Consider the following 17,162-nt stretch of genomic DNA (forward strand, 5'->3'; position numbering starts at 1 on the left):
TTGAGCTAAACCCCATCCTGCACCCTGGCCGTGGGTGACTCCTCACGGCCCGCCCCTTCCTGGTATGGCCAAGCACCTCCGTGCGCCCCCTCCCGGGCCCCCTTTCCGACACCCCCTCTGTGGGATCCAGTTCCGGATGGGTGGGGGCTGGGCCAGAAAGCAGGCAGCGCCTGGGGCAGAGGAGATGAGAAAACCAGAAAGCGAGGAAATCTGAGCCAGCAGCGCTGGGGCTGGGCGGGCCGAGGCTTGCTTAGCCTGCTAGGCCCGGGAAACAGGTTCCCCAGAGACCCGGCCAGAGGAGAGAGTGCTGGTTTAGTCGCCACCTTCATCAAGGGGGCATGGCCAGTCCCTGAGCCCAGGCCTTCCTTATTCAGCCTTCCAGATGCAGAGGCCAGGAGGGCAAGTTTTCTCTCAAGGTTACCCAGTACAGCGGCTGCCCTGTCCCCACAGGGGAGGCCAGATAGAGACAAATAGTATAGACAGACAGAGGATCGACAGGCAGCAGGAGGCCCAGGGCTGCACTTCAGTCCCCAGCAGCACAGGCTGGAAGAGCCAGAAGGAAGTGAAACAGGCATGAGCACTGCCAGAAACAAAGTCTGGGCCAGGTGGAAGGGCTGGAGGTGTTTGGGGGAGAAGACCTTCAAAGCTCTCCTGCCCACTGCAGCACCATCACCCAGGGCGGGGGCTGGGACAAAGGGGGCCAATTCCTTCCCAGGTGTAACCCCCATTGTTGGGCTTTGTGGCACCTCAGAAGCTCTGGGAAGCTGAGCCATGAGCCCAAGGCTACACAGCCAGGATATCACCCCAAGGGCCCATCCCCATGTGGGAAGAGAGAGGGGGCTGCTCCAGAGGCTGGGTCAGTGGGGGAACCTGACCTGGCGTAACCATCTCTGAACTCCCTACCACCTTGTGTATCCAGGCTGGTACTAGGGTGGGCCATGGGGGAGCTGGAAAAGAAGAATGCGTGGAGTCCAAGTGTCTGTAGAGGAGGGAGGGATGGAGGCCAGGCAGGTGTTAGCCTGGCCTGGTCTCCGTTCAGGCAACCCCACAGGGCATCCTGGGTGGTTCTCAGGTGGAGCTAGCACAGCAGAGTGGCTTTTAGAGGGAAAGACTGAAGGACTCTGGGTGGCAGGGAGAGTGTCGGGCGGGGGCAGCCAGTCCAGAGGAGCTAGGTAGTAGGCATGGAGTTGGCTCCTGTGCTCCTGTGCTCTTGGCTCACGCACCCTCTTGGATCTGGTATTGCAGGAATTTGCCCTCTTATTCATTCAGTAAAGATTTATTGAACTCCCTAAGTGCCGCGTGTGGCTCTAGCACTCATTGCCAGCCCCCCAGCACCGGTCTGAGTTGCAGGCCCTTGGCTTCATGTGGGCCCTGTGGCCTGGCCCTTCCCTCCTGGAGCCTTCCCATAGCTCCTGAAAATGCCACCTTTCCCACACCACAGCCTGGTGCTTATAGGCCTCACCCCACTTCTCCCAGTCTCCTCTTCCTCATCTGTACAATGGGGACAGCAGGACTTGCTTCTCAATGGGATTGTGAAGTGCTGGGGAGGGGGCAAAAGACCATAAACCCTGCTGGCATGCAGGGCCTCCCAACCCCGCATCAGGGGCTGGTTTCAAGGGGTCTTTGGACTCCTGCAATTGAAGGCAAAATCACAGGAGGCTCCACAGTATTCCTCCCAATGATACATATTATATATAAAATGACAAATAGTGTTACAAAATGCTCATCCCAGCATGACACACACAGGGCAAGGGTACAGTGTGGATTCACTGTGGCAATAATAAAATTATTTTGATTTTTATTGATTACTCAGCCTTCTCACACTGATTAGAAGAGAAGTGGCATCACTCCACTGTGTGCAGCCAAGCCCAGCTCTAGCTCTCCTCCCTTTCCTTGTCCCCTTCCTCCCACCCCCCTGCCACCAAAGAACTCTGTGTGCTGGGCCTAATCTGTGTGTCTGAGAGGTGCTCCATGGACAAATCAATTGAGTCTCTTTCCTTCCTAACCCAGAACCCTGGAGTTGTCTTTGGCAAGTCCTCACAGTTCTGCTTTAGTGAGCAGGATAATGATCATGCTGGTGGTGGTGACAGAGGAGGCCAGGCTCTGAGGAAGCCAGGGAGGTTGTGGGGTGGTGTTGGAATTGATGGCTTTGGAAACCACAGTAATGGTGTCATATGCTGCACTGGTAATGGTGGTGCAGTGGTGGTGACCTCAGGGGTGACCCTGGTACAGAGGAGTGGGGATGAGGAGGAATGACTGACAGAGTGATTTTATTTTTATTTTTTTATTTTTTCAATTTTTTGGCAGCGTTGGGTCTTCGTTGTTGCGCGTGGGCTTTCTCTAGGGGTAGCAAGCTGGGGCTACTCTTCATTGTGGTGCACGGGCTTCTCATTGTGGTGGCTTCTCTTGTTGTGGAGCACAGGCTCCAGGTGTGTGGGCTACAGTAGTTGCAGCACACGAGCTCAGTAGTTGTGGCTCACGGCCTCTAGAGCGCAGGCTCAGTGGTTGTGGCGCACGAGCTTATTTGCTCTGCGGCATATGGGATCTTCCCAGACCAAGGATCGAACCCGTGTCTCCTGCATTGGCAGGCGGATTCTTAGCCACTGCACCACCAGGGAAGTCCCGACACGGTGTTTTTTGTTTTTTGCGGTACGCGGGCCTCTCACTGCTGTGGCCTCTCCCGTTGCAGAGCACAGGCTCTGGACGCGCAGGCCCAGCGGCCATGGCTCACGGGCCCAGCTGCTCCGCGGCATGTGGGATCCTCCCGGACCGGGGCACGAACCCATGTCCCCCGCATCGGCAGGCAGACTCCCAACCACTGCGCCACCAGGGAAACCCGATACAGTGTTTTTAAATGAGACATGACAGTGAGAGACATGCAGGCACTGTCACTGCAGCCACCATTACTGCAGGCTGCAACCAAAAAAAAAAAAAAAAGAGCAAAGGGACTTCTCTGGTGGTCCAGTGGCTAAGACTCTGCACTCCGAATGCAGGGGGCACGGGTTCAATCCCTGGTCAGTGAACTAAGATCCCGCATGCCACATGGTGCGGCCAAAAAACAAAAAAAACCCTGCAGGCTGGTGTTTCCTTAGATCCAGTGGCCAGCCTCTGCTTGGAACATGTGCGCCAGCACTCCAAGTCCAAGTCCGGGTCAGGAGACCCTCAGCAGGATCCCTAACATCCCACCCCAACCTACATTTGCAGTCAACCAGCCAATAGGTCAGAGTGAGAGATGTCTTGTTAGCCAGGAAGAGAAGAGGGAGAAGGAAGAGAGAGGAGAGGGGGAACAAGGGAGGAAGAGAGAAAGGAGGAGTGTAGAGGAAGAGGAGGAAAGGAGGAGAAAGGAGAGAAGGAGGAAGCAGACAAGGAAAAATAGGGGGAGAGGAAAGAGGGGGAAGAGAAGGGGAGGGCAGAGGAGGAGAGAGGAAAGAATAGAAAGGAGAGAGGAGGAAGGGGAGGGAATAGGAGAAGAGGGAGGAGAAGGAGGACAAAGAGGTCCTATGCCCACTGGGACCTTGGCAAAGTGCATGGGGCCAGGCTGAGGCTGTGGTCCTGGCTGGTGAGGCTACGGCCTTGGGAGTAGGGTTAGGTTGGCTGGAGGGTCCCTTCCTCGGATCAGTTGCAGGGCCCTCAGTTCATCAGGAGGCCATTTGAAAGCCAATGTCCCTTTTAGGAACCCCTATCCGGCTCCTCTGGGGTATGGAACTGTAAGGGGGTGGGTCCGTGGGGCTACTGGCTTGAAATAGGACCGGCTGCTGAGGGCGTCTCAGGGAGCTCTACAGCGGTTGAACGGAGCTGTAAGGCTGACCTGGCTTGGGCTGGAGGCGGCGGGCAGGTCCCGCCATGCCAGCCGTCCCAGGGGCTGCACTGCCACCTGCTGAGCGGCCCGGGCAGTCCCGGGCCCTGAGCTGCGGGTCTCACGCTGGGCCAGGCATGGCAGGCAGCGAGTGGGAAGGAGGGACACGGCAGGGGGTGCGCAGGTGAGCGCAGGCTCGTTGCTCCCGGGCGCGTCTGCCCTTCCCGCCAGGGAGTTGAGTGCTCGGGTAAACACCAGGCGCGGTGTGCGCGGTGTATCCACGGATAGACAAAGCCAGGGCGGGGCGGGGGCGCCGCCTGCGAAGCCAGGGCGGGGGCGCGGGGTGCCGATTAGCCTCCCTGGGCGCAGGCTGCCCCACCGCCTGGGAGCATCGAGCCCAGCCCGCGGACAGGTGGAGAGGGGGCGGGACGGCGGCCGGGCGGGTCCCGCCCTGGGGGTGGGGCCGGGCGGGGCGGACGGGGCGGGGCCGCGCTATGCAAATGTCGCCCACGGGCGGCCAATTGCCGACTCTCCCCGCGCGGCTCCGAGCGCCCCGTCCCGCCGGCGGCCGCGAGACCAGAGCAAGCGAGCGAGCGAGGGTACGGCCGCGGTCCGGCGACCCCCGAGCGCAGCCCAGCGCGGCCGGCCGGCCCCAGTCCAGAGACCAGGCGAGCACAGCGCCACCGAGCCAAGCCGAGCGTAGCTCCCCGAAGCCCAGCGCGCGCCGTCGCCCGCGCCCCGCTCCGGGGAATGCGCCCTCGGCGCGCCGGCCAGGGGGCGCCCGCAGCCCACCCGGGGGGAGGCGGCCCCGAGCGCCCCTGAGCCTTCCCATGGCCCGGGATGGGGCCCGGGGCCTCGACTGCTGACGCGCCCGAAGCCCGCAGAACCCGTTAAGCCGGGGCCGCGGCCCCGACCCGGGCTCAGGCACAGCGGCGAGAGGGCGCGGGCAGGGCCATGGCCCCGGGGGGCCGCTAGCGCGGACCGGCTCAACCGGGAGCCCCTCTGCTGCCGCCGCCGCCGCTGCTCGGGAGCCCAGGCCCCTCCGCCGTGGAAGAGGTGAGTGCGGCGGGAACCGGGAGGGAGCGGTCAGGCAGCCGGGCCACCCCGCGATCCCTCTGGGACCCGCGGCACTGCAACTCTGCGCAAGTGTCCGGGGCTTGGGGCTCAGAGAGCCAGGGGGCTTTCCGCGGACGCAGGGGTGACCAGACGAGTGGGTGCCTATACCTGGCCGGGCTGCCCCGACCCTCAGCATCGAAGCGATGTGGAGATGTGTGGAGGATGTGGCCTGCGGGGTCACCAGTGTGCAAAGCAACTTTTTCTGTGAAAGGTTCTGGGTGGGTGGGTGGGTGTTCCCATACACCTCCACCGCCTTGTTCCTGGAGCGGGAGGCCTCATGCCCTTTCTCCTGGCTGAGCTCTCCCACTAACGCCTCAGGCAGCGTTCTTCCCCAGTAGGTACGCCTGCCCTGCCTCAGTGTCCGGATCTGGGGATCGTCTGCTGGAAGGGAAGCGCTATACTGGCAGCCCCCACGTGGAGGGTCTCCAAGATCAACAGGGCAGGACTGCCAGCCCCAAGGCTTTTCTCCCAGCTCTGTGCCAGCCCCCTGACCCTCTGCTGCTAGTTTGGGTTTGTTTTCCAGCAGGGAGTCTTGCTTGGATTAGGGGCCCTGCTGTATGTGGGGAGTAAGTGAGCTGGGAGAGCCTGCAGTCAAGCCCCCGATCTGGGCAGGCTGGGGCCCCAGTGGTTAAGTGGGCAGGGGACACTAGGAGCTAGGTGGACTTGCTTAGAGCAGGTGGGACCAGAACGTGTCAAGGTGGCCCAGGAATGAGGCAGGACTGGCAGGAGGGGTCAGCTGGAGCTAGGTCTGGAGGCCTGGCTGGATAAATAACTTCTAATTCTTGAGATAACTGTGTTCTGAACACCAGCCCATGAACACCTGGGGGAGGCGGGAGGGGGGGAATGAAGGCACCGATGTGTCTGCTCTGGAGGTTGGGGGTTCCTGTCCTGAATTCATACAGATTGTCTCCCAGAAGCCCCTGTCCTAGTTGGAGAGATAGGGAAACTGCACCCAGAGGTTGGTAGGCTCATTCCAGTCCAGGGGGTTGGATGGAGCTGGAGCCTTTTCCCAGGCTGCATAGGGAGTGTGACTGGACCCTTGGGGTAAGGTGTCCTGGAAGGTGAGGACACTGGGCACGCCTACCCCTGTTGCTGCCCCTCAGTTCTGAAGGAGCCAGGCCCAGAAGTGCAGGGGGTTGGGGAGAGGAGGCCAGGAACCCAGCCTCAGACCCCTGCCGCTCCAGGAATACCTTGAAGGGGAAGATGGAGCGAAGCCAGGTGACCTTGACTGGGAAACCCTGGCCATGAAAGGGGGGGTTTCAATCCTAGCTATGCTGGTGTGTCTCCGCTTCCTGGTCCATAGGGTGTTGGGGGAGGGGGAAGCCAAGGAGTCAGGAAGGAGCTCTGGCCTGCTGGGGGGAGTATGAGAGCAGCTAGGTGGGAGGTGGGGTGCTGTTAATAATTTCTTCACCATGTTCCCCCGCAGCCCCTGCTCCTGCCTCCCTTCCATCCAGGCTGTTCTCAGTTCGAAGGAGCCAACCTTCCTTCCCTGAGGCAGGCTGTCCCCCACAACCCCCCCAAGCCTGAGAAGTCTGGATCAGTCTGGACAATTCGACCTCCTAGCCCCCTGCCCCACCCCCAGGTGCCTCCAGACCCCCTCGTCTGGCCGCCCCTTCCCTGCACCCCTTGCCAGCCCCAGCTCCTCGGTTCTTTGTTCGAACGTCTCTCCTCCGTCCCTCCCTCTCTCCTCCCTCTCTCCTCCTCCCTCCCGCCTGCCTCCCTCCCTTGCTCCCTCCCGCCAGCCTTCTTTCCTTCCTTCCTTCCTTCTCTGCTCTCCTCCTGGTGGGCTCCCAGGTGGCGGTGGCTGTTCCTTCTCTGTCCACCCACCTGGGCTGGGCCAGACTGGGGGCTTCTCCGGGGCTGGGGCTGGGTGGAATGCATCTAGGGGCTGGCAGAGGGGAAGCAACTGTGGAAATGCCCTCCCCTTTCCTCTCTCTGTCCTTCTCTTCCTCTTTTTCCTTCCCTCTCCTTCTCTCCTCCACCCCCCAGGCTGCCAAGGAGGGGGCCTAGACTTGGGCCTGAGGCCCCAACAGATTTGAACATCCCCTATTCACCCTTTTAAAGGGCCAAAGCATTGTGGGAGGTCCCTGTAGGGGCCCAGTGGAGCAAAGCCCTCCTCATTTCTGGACACCTTGGGGGACTCCACCACTGTCCTTGGTGACCCTGACCTTGTCACCATGAAAATGGCTGTAGGAGAAATGAGGTCACAGGGAGGACAGGAGGCAAGTCACCCTGAGCCCCCTGATACAGAGGAACAAAGCTCTCTAAGGGACCCAGCCTGCATCTTGTCCTTCCCAAGCCAGGACAGTGTCTCCCAGCTTCCTTGAGCCCCACCCCACTAGCAGGTCAAGTTCTTGAACAAACATATGCTTGTAAGGACGAGTGTGGGCATGTAAGTGTGGACGTGTGTATATCCACAACTGTTAGTGGGGGCCTCCCAGGTGAACCCCAGGGTGCTGGTAGCTGCACAGCCCTTTCTTCCGCCTGCCCGCCTCATCAGGGCCTGCCATTCAGTCAGCACCAGCTTTGTGCCCCAGCAGACTGGCGGAAGGACTGGTTCTAATTCTCCCCTCCTTCCTTCAGCCATCCTCCCTAGGAGGGAGCACCTGTGATGGGGGATTTGGAAGGAACATGAGAGGTGTGTCAGGCACTCAGGAGAGGGTGTTCCCACAGAGGGCACCACATGGGGAATGGGTCAGTCAGCCTGAAGCTGCACTTCCTGTCTGAGGAACCACCAGTGGTTTGCTTGGCAGGAGAGGCAAGGTCTCGGGGGAGGTGGGCTAGGGAGGGCATCAGGGTCTGTCGAGTGGGGTTGGACAGTCAGATGTGGAGCCTGGGCCTCGCCTCAGTATGTGTTAGCCAGTGCAGGGGATTAACAGGCCACGTTACCTCTTACACCCCACCCCCACCTCAGGGTCCTAGAAGTGGGCCTGGGGTCCTGTCTCCCATGGGAGAAGGAAGTAGGCCAGACAGATCTGGGGGATGGGGCTCACATTGTCATTCTTGGTGCCCCCACCCCCAGTGCATCTGGTTGGGGGGGCGCGGTTGGGAAGTTGGCACTGGTTTTCGCCTGGAGGGAGCAATATGTTCAGACAACTGGTGCTGGGCTGCGTTTACCCAACAGCCAGTCTGCCTGGGGAGACAATATTTGAAAAACATTGTATGGAAACTTGGGCCTGCTGGGGGTATGGGAGTTCTGCAGGGGACACTGAGGCTGGCTCAGACCCTGACCCAGGCCTGCTGGCTGTCCTCGCTCCCCTTCTTTGCCCTCTGTAGGCAGAGCTGGAAATTTTCCTGGCAGGAAGTCCTTCTGTATGTCCGACCTGGATCCCTCCTGCTGTGATTTCAGTAAAAGTAGACCCTACTGTTCTTTGACTCTCCTTTTCTGGCTGCTGTCTCTCTCTCACTCTAGGCCATCTATGTGTGTCTCACTCATCCTCCACTCCCTCATGCTCCCAACCCCAATAATCAGGTTCAGATTTTCCTATACTAGAAGGAGAGATTTGGCTGGAGCCAGCAGGACTGGACCCATCTCTTCCCTCATTCCTTGAAGTGGGAGAGGGAAGGAACAGCCCGTTGGGTTGGGGGTGGATGCAAGGGAACTAGAGAGGGCTGTAAGATCACCTGCTTGAGCTGAGCACTGTGAATGGAAGTCAGGAAGCTGTGATGCGGGGAGGGTTTGAGTCTCCCATGGCGCCTATTAGTCCTGGTGACCCTAGGCTGCACTCAGTGGCTGGTCTTTAGACCCATTGTTTGGGACAAGAAAGAATATGAGGTTTTCACACTGAGCCATTCATGGGCCCAGTCTGAGGGTGTGAGCAAGGAGACACCCATCGCCCTATTTATTCAGATAGGGAAACTGAGGCACCTTGGGCAGAATTACACAGGGAAATGTTGGTAGGGCAGGATACCCCACTCTGCCTCACACATTGCAATCTTGCTCCCCCTCCCAGGTGTCTAGCCGGCTGCCTGATTTCTGGGCCCTAGGCCCCTCCCACAATGCCTGTCGCTGGCCTCCTCCTCTGGGCTTCCCTACTGACTGGGGCCTGGCCAGCCACCCCAACCCAGGACTACCTCCCGGCCACGCCCCGGGTCCGGCTCTCATTTAAAGGTAAGAGGCTGCCTTGCTGTTCCCCAGCATCCTCCTCTGTCCAGAGCACTTGGCCCTGTTGCACAGGAGAGAGAAGAGAGGTCAGAGCAAAAAAGGACAAATTGTGCAGCCCCATGGGTCACACTGGGTGTGTTGGGGCTGACAAAGGAGGTGGTGACTTGCTGGGAAAAGCTGGAGACTGGACTACTTAGATATTTGGAGAAGGGTCCTGAGTCTGGGCTGCTGCTTTTTTTGTTTTTTTTTTTGGCTGCATGGCATGAGGGATCTCAGTTCCCCGACCAGGGATTGAACCTGCAGTGGAAGCATGGAGTCTCAACCACTATACCGCCAGGGAAGTCCCCAGACCGCTTCTAGAGCCAGAATGTGTGGCCTCTGGGTTTGAGTCTGCAGAGCATCTCCCTCTGTGTGATAACTGGGGTGACAGAGGTGTCTTGCCTTTCAAACTTGTGTTTGCAGAAGCCCTTCTCTGGGTTTCCCTGGTGGCGCAGTGGTTAAGAGTCTGCCTGCCGATGCAGGGGACACGGGTTCGTGCCCCGGTTCGGGAAGATCCCACATGCCGCGGAGCGGCTGGGCCCGTGAGCCATGGCCGCTGAGCCTGCGCGTCCGGAGCCTGTGCTCCGCAACGGGAGAGGCCACAACAGTGAGAGACCTGCATACCACAAAAAAAAACAAAACAAAACAAACAGAAGCCCTTCCCTGCCACTGGTCCTGCCCTGCCTGGTGAGACAATCAGGGCAGACACTGAGGCCTCCGAAAGCTAGAGGAGCAGGACCTGCTCTGCTGGGCTGTGGGTGCTTGAGGAACCTTCCTATGGGTCTCCACGTGAGAGGGGTTCCCAGGAATTGGGGAGGGGGCTCTTGGCTGTGACTAGAGACTAGACCACCCGGTGAGTTCAGGGAGAGCACGTGCTGTTCTGACAGGCCTGACATCCCCAGTGAGCACTTTGCTTGAAGTCACTGGCTCCATCACCTTTGCAGCTAACCCACTAGGCAGGTGAACACGCGTGCCACACACACTCTCCAGGCATACCGATGGCTCACTCACTAGCCACCTCCTCGAAGGTGTGCATGATCCAAGAGTCTGCCCTCGGCCTGGGATAAGGGACAGCAGCCATGCTTGGGGGACCTGGGGTCACCGCTGAGTTCTCAGCCTTGGCCCTCCTCTGGCCCAGGGTCACTTGGTCCAGCTGCCTGCCCTGGGTGGGGCCGACTCAGCCCTGGCTGACCAGATTTCCGGATGCACTTATAAGGGTGAAAGGCTGGGCCAACCTTTCCTTCCTCAGGCTTGGCTGAGGCCCAGCCCCCACCTCACCATGTTCCCATGTCCCCCAGCAGAGCCCCTCTCCTGGCCCCATATTACCTGTGCAACTTGATGGGGGAGTGGGGAGTGAATTTCTGAGGATGTGCCTGGAAGGAGTCCTGCACAGGGCCTGAGAAATGGGCAGAAGAGTTGATTGGTTTGGGTTGTAAAAGACAACTCCTCTCCTAGGCCTAAGAAGGTGAGATACTTATTCTGCTGATATCTCTACCCTTTCCTGGTGGAAGTCCTCGGAGCTGATTAATAAATATTGAAGGGGCCTGGTCCCCCTCTCACCCCATTCCAAGCCCATGGTGCCAGCAGGGAGAATAGAGCATCCCCTCCCCCCACAGGGGCAGGGCAGGTGACTTGGTTTCCGCACCCCTGGGATCCTGGAACCAAGACGTCCACTCTGGGTATTACTTTTGTCATCACCCTGGAGACCCATGAGAGGAAGCAGGAGAAACAAGATATTGGGAGGGTCTCTGTACACTCCTTTTAAACCTTCTTGGACCTGCAGGGGCAAAGGGGCAAAGGCTTTTGTTCCTTTTTTCCAGAGAGGGAAACCGAGTATCAGGCAAGGGCAGGGCCACGGTCAGGCAGGAGGCAGAGGAGAGGCCAGAAATAGTGCTGGTGCTCTGGCCTTGCCGACGCCTGAAGCCCACATCGGTCAGGTCGATTCCCCCTCAGTTAGCTCTGAAGCTGACACCCACAGTGACTAAAAGCCCAACTCACTGGCAGCCAGCCTGTGGCGCTGACTGTTGTGGCAGCCTGGGGTGGGGCTGTTGGCTGCCTGGGGCCACCCCATCCCCAGGCCTCTGTGCTTTTGCACGGGCAGATTTCCCTGTCCTGAATGACCTTTCTGTTTCCTACTTGATCTCCTGTCCTACTTTTATGCTTAGATGTCACTTAGTTTAGCAGATTCTTGAGTACCTGCCATGTGCCAGGCCCTGTGCTGAGCACTGGGGACTGTGCAGTGAACAAGATGGGGTGCTCACAGACAAAGTGGCTGAAAAGACAATGGACACCCAGCTGGCCGGTGCCTCCTAGGAGCTCAGCACTTACTGTGCACCAGGCCCTGTGCACCCCTATCCCCCCTCATGCTGGATGGTCTCAGGCAGCTCATGCCTACGATGCGGCCCTCAGTGAGGAGTAGGCCCTCACTGATCATTTGTGGAGTGAGAATGGAGACCAACACCTACAGAACCTGGACCCTGGCCTGGCTGTGACCAGGGCTGGGGGGAGCTTCTCCTCCTGTATATACAAGAGGGGCACAGAGAGGGCTGCTCTTGGGAACACTGGTGGTCACTGTGGCTTCATGCCTCAGTTTCTCCATCTGTGCCTTGGATGGATATAGCGGCTGCCATACCAGGCCTCAGGGCCTCCCTTACCCTAGGCACATCCCCTCCCTTGCCTGGGTCCTGCTGCAGTTGGGAGGTGCTAGTTCCGGCCTAGACGGGTCAGACCCTCTAAGCCGGAGGTTCTGGTATGAGGGGCCGCACTGCCCAGGGCAGATAAAGGAACAAAGGCAGGAACTGGGCCAGGCTTGGGCTTGCTGCCTGCCCATCCGCCTGGGCACCCCAGCCAGGCCTAAAGCTGAGAGAGGGTTTAAGGGAGAAGGGACCTAGGGTTCAGTCAGAGTGGGGAGACTCCTATGGCCCATCTGCTGAGCTTCCATCAGCAGCACAGCCAAGGTCATGCAGAAATCAGGGGTCAAGTGGGGAGGATTTTCAGGAGCAGGAGAGCTATTTTTTGAGAGCTCGTGGATGCTTACAACTAGAGAGCCTGGGCAGCAGGGCCCTCTTTTCACCACCTATCCTTGCCTGGGCCTGGAGTCCCCTTAACCCCAGAGTCACTGGCCAAGCCTGGGAGAAAAAAACCTCTCCCTTCCCCCACCCTGAGATGGTCCAAGCCCTGGGGTACCACCTCCCACTGCAGAGGGAGGTGTGAGGGCCCTGCCAGGTCCTTTGTTTAGCTTGGGGAATGTTTACTTTTTCCCAGGAAGCCACCCCCACAATACACTGCTGCTGCCTGGGCTGGCTTTAGCCAGGACTTGAGGCCAAGAGGTGTTTGGAGGGGGAAAGCGGTCTTGTGATGACATGAGGTGGCTGGGCTACTGGGGAAACTGAGGCCGGAGTAAGGAGATGGAATGGAAGGTCACCTTGCCAGGGGAGGTCAGGAAAGATGAAAATAATAGAAATAACAGTAGGTACCCATGATGATAACCAAGTGGTAGTCCCTCCAAGGCCTGGGGAGGGGGACTGCCTGGGTATCCTGTGAGGAATCAGACCCAGAGGTTTTCCCGGGTCACTCAGGAGCAGGACTAAGATGGAGCCTGGCTCTGCCTGATGTCTGAACCTGTCCCAGGACTGGGGGTGGAGGGCAGGTTGGGGATGCAGGCGCAGCCCTCTTCCATGGGCTTGGGCTCGGGCTTGGTCTCGAGCTCTAGGACCCTGCAGTGCCGGCTTTAGCCTGCCCAGCCTCACTTCCCAAGGAAAGGGCTGGGTTCGCACTGGTCAGTCTTCTTGTGCTCTCTACCACTGGAGAAACAGCACTTGGGTTTGCTTATTTCCTATGAATCCAGTTGTCCATCACCCCAGCCCCTCCACTGATCAGAGTCCTCTAGGAAGCTCTCTCCCTTCAGAGAAGGAAAACCAGGGTCCAGGAGTGAAAAGGGCTTCTATGACCAGAGCAGCCCTGGGGTTCAACCTTCTCAAGAGTCTGGGTGTATCTGGCTTGCTCTTTGGGAAGGACGTTTTGCAGGTGGAGGGTGAACGGGTTGGTGCTGGTCAGTGCCCACCAGCCCTCCTCAGCCCAGCTCCTGAGCCTCTGGGGCTATTGGGCCCATAACAGTGCCACCACTTACATCATTTGCGTGTGGCATTCGAGAACCAAAGTCGCCAGGTCTCCTTATTAGGAAATGAGGAGATTGGAAGTTAGGAAGGGTCACAGTCTATTTACTTCACCCAAGGGGGAGTGAGTATGGGGTGAATACGGATTGAATTGGAAGGGCCTTTAGCAAGCCTCGACTTAGCTGGCCTGACTGCATGGTGTGAGGAGTGGGGCTTGCCCACCAGGGGGGCTCCCTGGCCAGCCAAACAGGCTTGGAGCTTCAGATTGCGAGGGACAGGTGAGAAGGCCCAGGAGCTTGGAGGCCAGGGGTGGCACCAGGGAGCTGGGTAGGTGGCTTTGACAGCTACAGGGGGACTTGGAGCTAGCAAACTGGGGAGGTGTGGGTATTCCAGGATGAGCCTGATGAGGGAGGAAGGAAGACCCAAAGCATGAACTTGAGCCGAGATCCCTGCGTTTCGGATCTCAGTTTTCCTGGAAATGGGAGCCGCCTCACTCCTGAGAGGGAACTTGGAAATGGCCGCTTTGGGAGTTGGGAGGTCCTGGGTGCTGGTTGGCTGCCCCTCAGCTGGCCAGGGATCAGCCCTCGGAGAGAGCGGGGCAGGTCCTTGTGCTTGTGGGAGAGCCTGCCTGAGGCCCAGCCTGGGTCAGCCAGGCCAGGGCCGGAGGCTCTCAGCTGTGGTCCTTCCAGGTCCAGCCAAGCTTCAGATGGGACCGCCACTGGCTGGGCCTTCTTAGCACAGGCCTTGTCTCTGGTTCCCTGGCACGATGCCCACCCCTCCCTCCCTGGCTCCAGCTTCCCTTGGCACGGAGTGAGGAGCTGGTGCATGCTCAAGGAGTAAATCATGTTCCTTGGCAGCCCCCACTGCTTCGTAATCGTAAAGAATTTAAAGAGAAACCACCAAGATAAAAATCTCCTCCTGGCCCATAAAGGCATCTTTCACCCTGTGGCTTGGGAGGTGGCGGCCTCAGAGTGGGCTCCTGGCTGTCTGCACCTGTGTGTGTGCACCTCCAACCCTGTGACCTCTCCAGAGGTGGTGGGGAGCCCAGAGGGTGTCTTCAGAGCCGTGGGTACTTGGCTCCTGACTCCAGGGAGACCTCCCGCTCCTCCCCCAGGGCAGGCGGTGGGACACTTAATTTGGTAGAATGAAGAGGTGGTGCTGTGGTGGTTGAGAGAGCTGGCCCTGAAGGCAGGCAAACCTCTATCCTACCTTGTGAGCTGTGTGATCTTAAGACAAGTAGCTTAGGCTCTCCCACCCCCAGTTTCTCCATGTAAGGTAGGGATGGCAGTGGCCCCATGGAAACGGCATCCTGAGGTCTCAAACTGCCTAGCTTGCATCCTGGCCATGGGTAGACCTTGAGTAGTGAAGTCCGTCTGTGTCCCTGCTGCCTCATCTGTAAAATGGGGGCAAAAATGGTGCTGACTTCATTGTGTTTTGTGCGTTAACTTTTTTTTTTTAAATGCTTGGCTTTTTTGTTTGTTTGTTTTGTTTTGTTTATTTATTTATTTTTGGCTGTGTTGGGTCTTCATTTCTGTGCAAGGGCTTTCTCTAGTTGTGGCAAGTGGGGGGGCCACTCTTCATTGCGGTGCGTGGGCTTCTCACTGTCGTGGCCTCTCTTGTTGCGGAGCACAGGCTCCAGACGTGCAGGTTCAGTAGTTGTGGCTCACGGTCCCAGCCGCTCCGTGGCATGTGGGATCTTCCCAGACCAGGGCTCGAACCCGTGTCCCCTGCATTAGCAGGCAGATTCTCAACCCCTGCGCCACCAGGGAAGCCCTGTGCGTTAACTTTTTGTGAATACAGTTATGGCTCTGGCAAAGGAAGTCTTAGAAACTAAGAGCTACTCTGAGGGTGGCAGACACCCTCAGAGGGCTGTTCCTGGGGGTGCCCCAGGAGTCCGTACTGCCTCACCTCTCCCTCTAGATTTCTAACCTTTGGTAAAGCAGATGGTGTTTGGAAAGGACTGCAAGAGGGACCCTGAGCCCTGTGGATGGAGTGGGGTCAGGAGGAGGAGGATGCCTACCATGGGTGTCTGGACAGGATTTGTGGAGGAGGCTACATCACAAACGGGAAGGGAGATTTTGGGAGCGGGAAGAGCAGGAGCAGAGGTGGGGTGTGTGCGGTGCAGCAGTTGGGGAAGGGTGAGACGCTAGATGGAGTCTTGCTCTTGGTGCTAGGATATAGAGTTTGCACTTTCTCCTTGTGGTTTTTGAGCTCTTTTTTTCATGGCAGAGGTACCAAATACATACTGGGAAAAAGATAATGCATTTGGGGAAGGGATGCCATGGAGGGGGCTCTCCCAGAGATGAGTGTCCCAGTCAGGTTGGGGCCCACGATCTGCTGCAGTGACACAGCCCGCAACCCCTCCAACCCCACACCCTGCACTGTTCTAGTTCCTACAGCTTGTGCTAGGGGTGACCAGGCCTGGGTTGCTCACTTGGGCATCTACATGACTGGCCCGAGAGTATGTTTTCTTGGCCTGACCTGGCGCTGTCCTGGGAATCTGAGCCCTGCCTCAAGGGAGCCCTTAGAGCTCTGGAGAAGCAGAGAAGATTCCTGCTGCATTTTTCTTAGAAATAGCAAGAGGGCCTTTGCCAGAGGCCTGGATGCCAGAAGGCTCCGATCTGAATCCAAAGCCCAGCTCACGTGGGTGCCTGAGCTTGGCAGGCCTGCAGGCCCCTGCCCCCCAGGCTGCTGAGCAGCCCCTGGGAGAGGGTGGAGGCCTCCTGGGGTTGCTTACTGATCCTGACCTGGCAAAGAATGGGGTCTGGGCGGTGGCTGCTGGCCTAGGTTCCAGGAGGCCAGCCCGTGGCAGAGGGAGGCTCAGCTAGGCTGACCTGTGGCATTCTCACAGGGGCTGCTGGCAAGTATTGCCTATCTGCTATATCTCTGCAGGGCAGAGACAGCCCCAAAGCAACAGGCCCCTCCAGGGACCAGGAGGCCTTTGGGGCGTGAGGCCTCAGCTCCACCCCCCTTCCCCCAGTCTTCGTCCTTCCTTCCTTCCCCTGATCCCCCCTTGTCTGCATCTCCTCCCATCACTACCATGATCGCTCTGTGGCTTCCTACCCGGACATGCTCTTTCCTCTAAGGTCTCTGCACCCAGCCAAGAGCCTTGTTTCTTCCCATTTAGGGCTCAGTGCTGATGCCCTCATTTCCTTCCAGGGGCAGAGTCCACTGTGTGGACCTGCTGGTCCACCAGCCTGGGTGACTCCTGTCAGTCCTACACTACAAGTGGAGAGCAACAGCTAGAATGTGGGGGCCTCCTGGGCTCCTGCAGCACCTGAGGTGGAATGGGTGGCACTCTAGGCTCCTCTGCTCAAGGCTGCTCACGCTGTCATTTTGCTTAGCACTCTCCAGTCCTAGCACCAGGCCTGTGTGGAGTACTTGCTGCCTTTCTGGACTGGCGACCAGCTAAGTCATGCCTGGAGTCCTGACACAGCCTCACCACATCCCTCAAGGCTGACCCTGAGCACACATCTGTCTGTGCGGTGCCTCAGTTTCCCCATCTGAATATTGCGGGGGGGCGCTAAGACTGTCTGGGACATCCTGGGAATCTCTGGGTGGGTGATGTGAAGGGGCTGCAGGGACCCCAGGAGTCTGAGGAGGGCAGAGATGGGGGCTGGGCCCAGGGCAGGGGGAGGGTCTTGACACCCACCAGCCTGTTGGTCCCATCCTGGCCTGTCCGTCTGGTTGATTTATCAGAGTAAATGAACCATGGAGAGTTTGTTGTCTTTTGCAGTCACAGGGAGGAGGAGGTGGTGGAGGAAGGAGTGAGGGGTTTCCGGGCCAGGTCTGGAATGTGGGAGGAGGGGTGGGCTCCCCGAGGCCTGTGGAACTGGAGGCTCTGATACACTCTGCCCACCTGAGAAATGGATTGGTGCCACCCTCCCCTCAGGACGAGCCCCTCTTCCCACCCCCTTCCGACTTCTTGGGGCGCATTCCAGTGTGAACTGCTTGCCTAGCCCAGGCCCCCTCCTCCCACCCCAGGCTCAGG

The 17,162-nt window shown here is 58.6% G+C and overlaps 1 protein-coding gene across 5 annotated transcripts in view; it reads left to right on the forward strand.

Moving 5' to 3' along the window:
- Positions 1-4,331: 4,331 nt before the first annotated feature.
- The window catches only part of SEMA3F (semaphorin 3F), a 29,488-nt gene continuing 16,657 nt past the window's right edge, over positions 4,332-17,162 (forward strand). Inside the window, exons 1-3 of one of the 5 annotated variants that reach the window (XM_073811142.1) lie at positions 5,158-6,130; positions 6,339-6,494; positions 8,866-9,023. In XM_073811142.1, coding sequence (XP_073667243.1) covers positions 8,912-9,023 — 112 coding nt within the window. In that variant the 5' untranslated portion in view covers positions 5,158-6,130; positions 6,339-6,494; positions 8,866-8,911. Of the gene's footprint in view, positions 4,853-5,157; positions 6,131-6,338; positions 6,495-8,865; positions 9,024-17,162 lie in introns of those variants that run through there. The other 4 variants (XM_073811143.1, XM_033865005.2, XM_033865008.2 and 1 more) reach the window with 4 other exon arrangements.

The sequence above is a fragment of the Tursiops truncatus genome, chromosome 10 (genome assembly GCF_011762595.2).
Source record: "Tursiops truncatus isolate mTurTru1 chromosome 10, mTurTru1.mat.Y, whole genome shotgun sequence".
Classification (NCBI taxonomy): Eukaryota; Metazoa; Chordata; class Mammalia; order Artiodactyla; family Delphinidae; genus Tursiops; species Tursiops truncatus.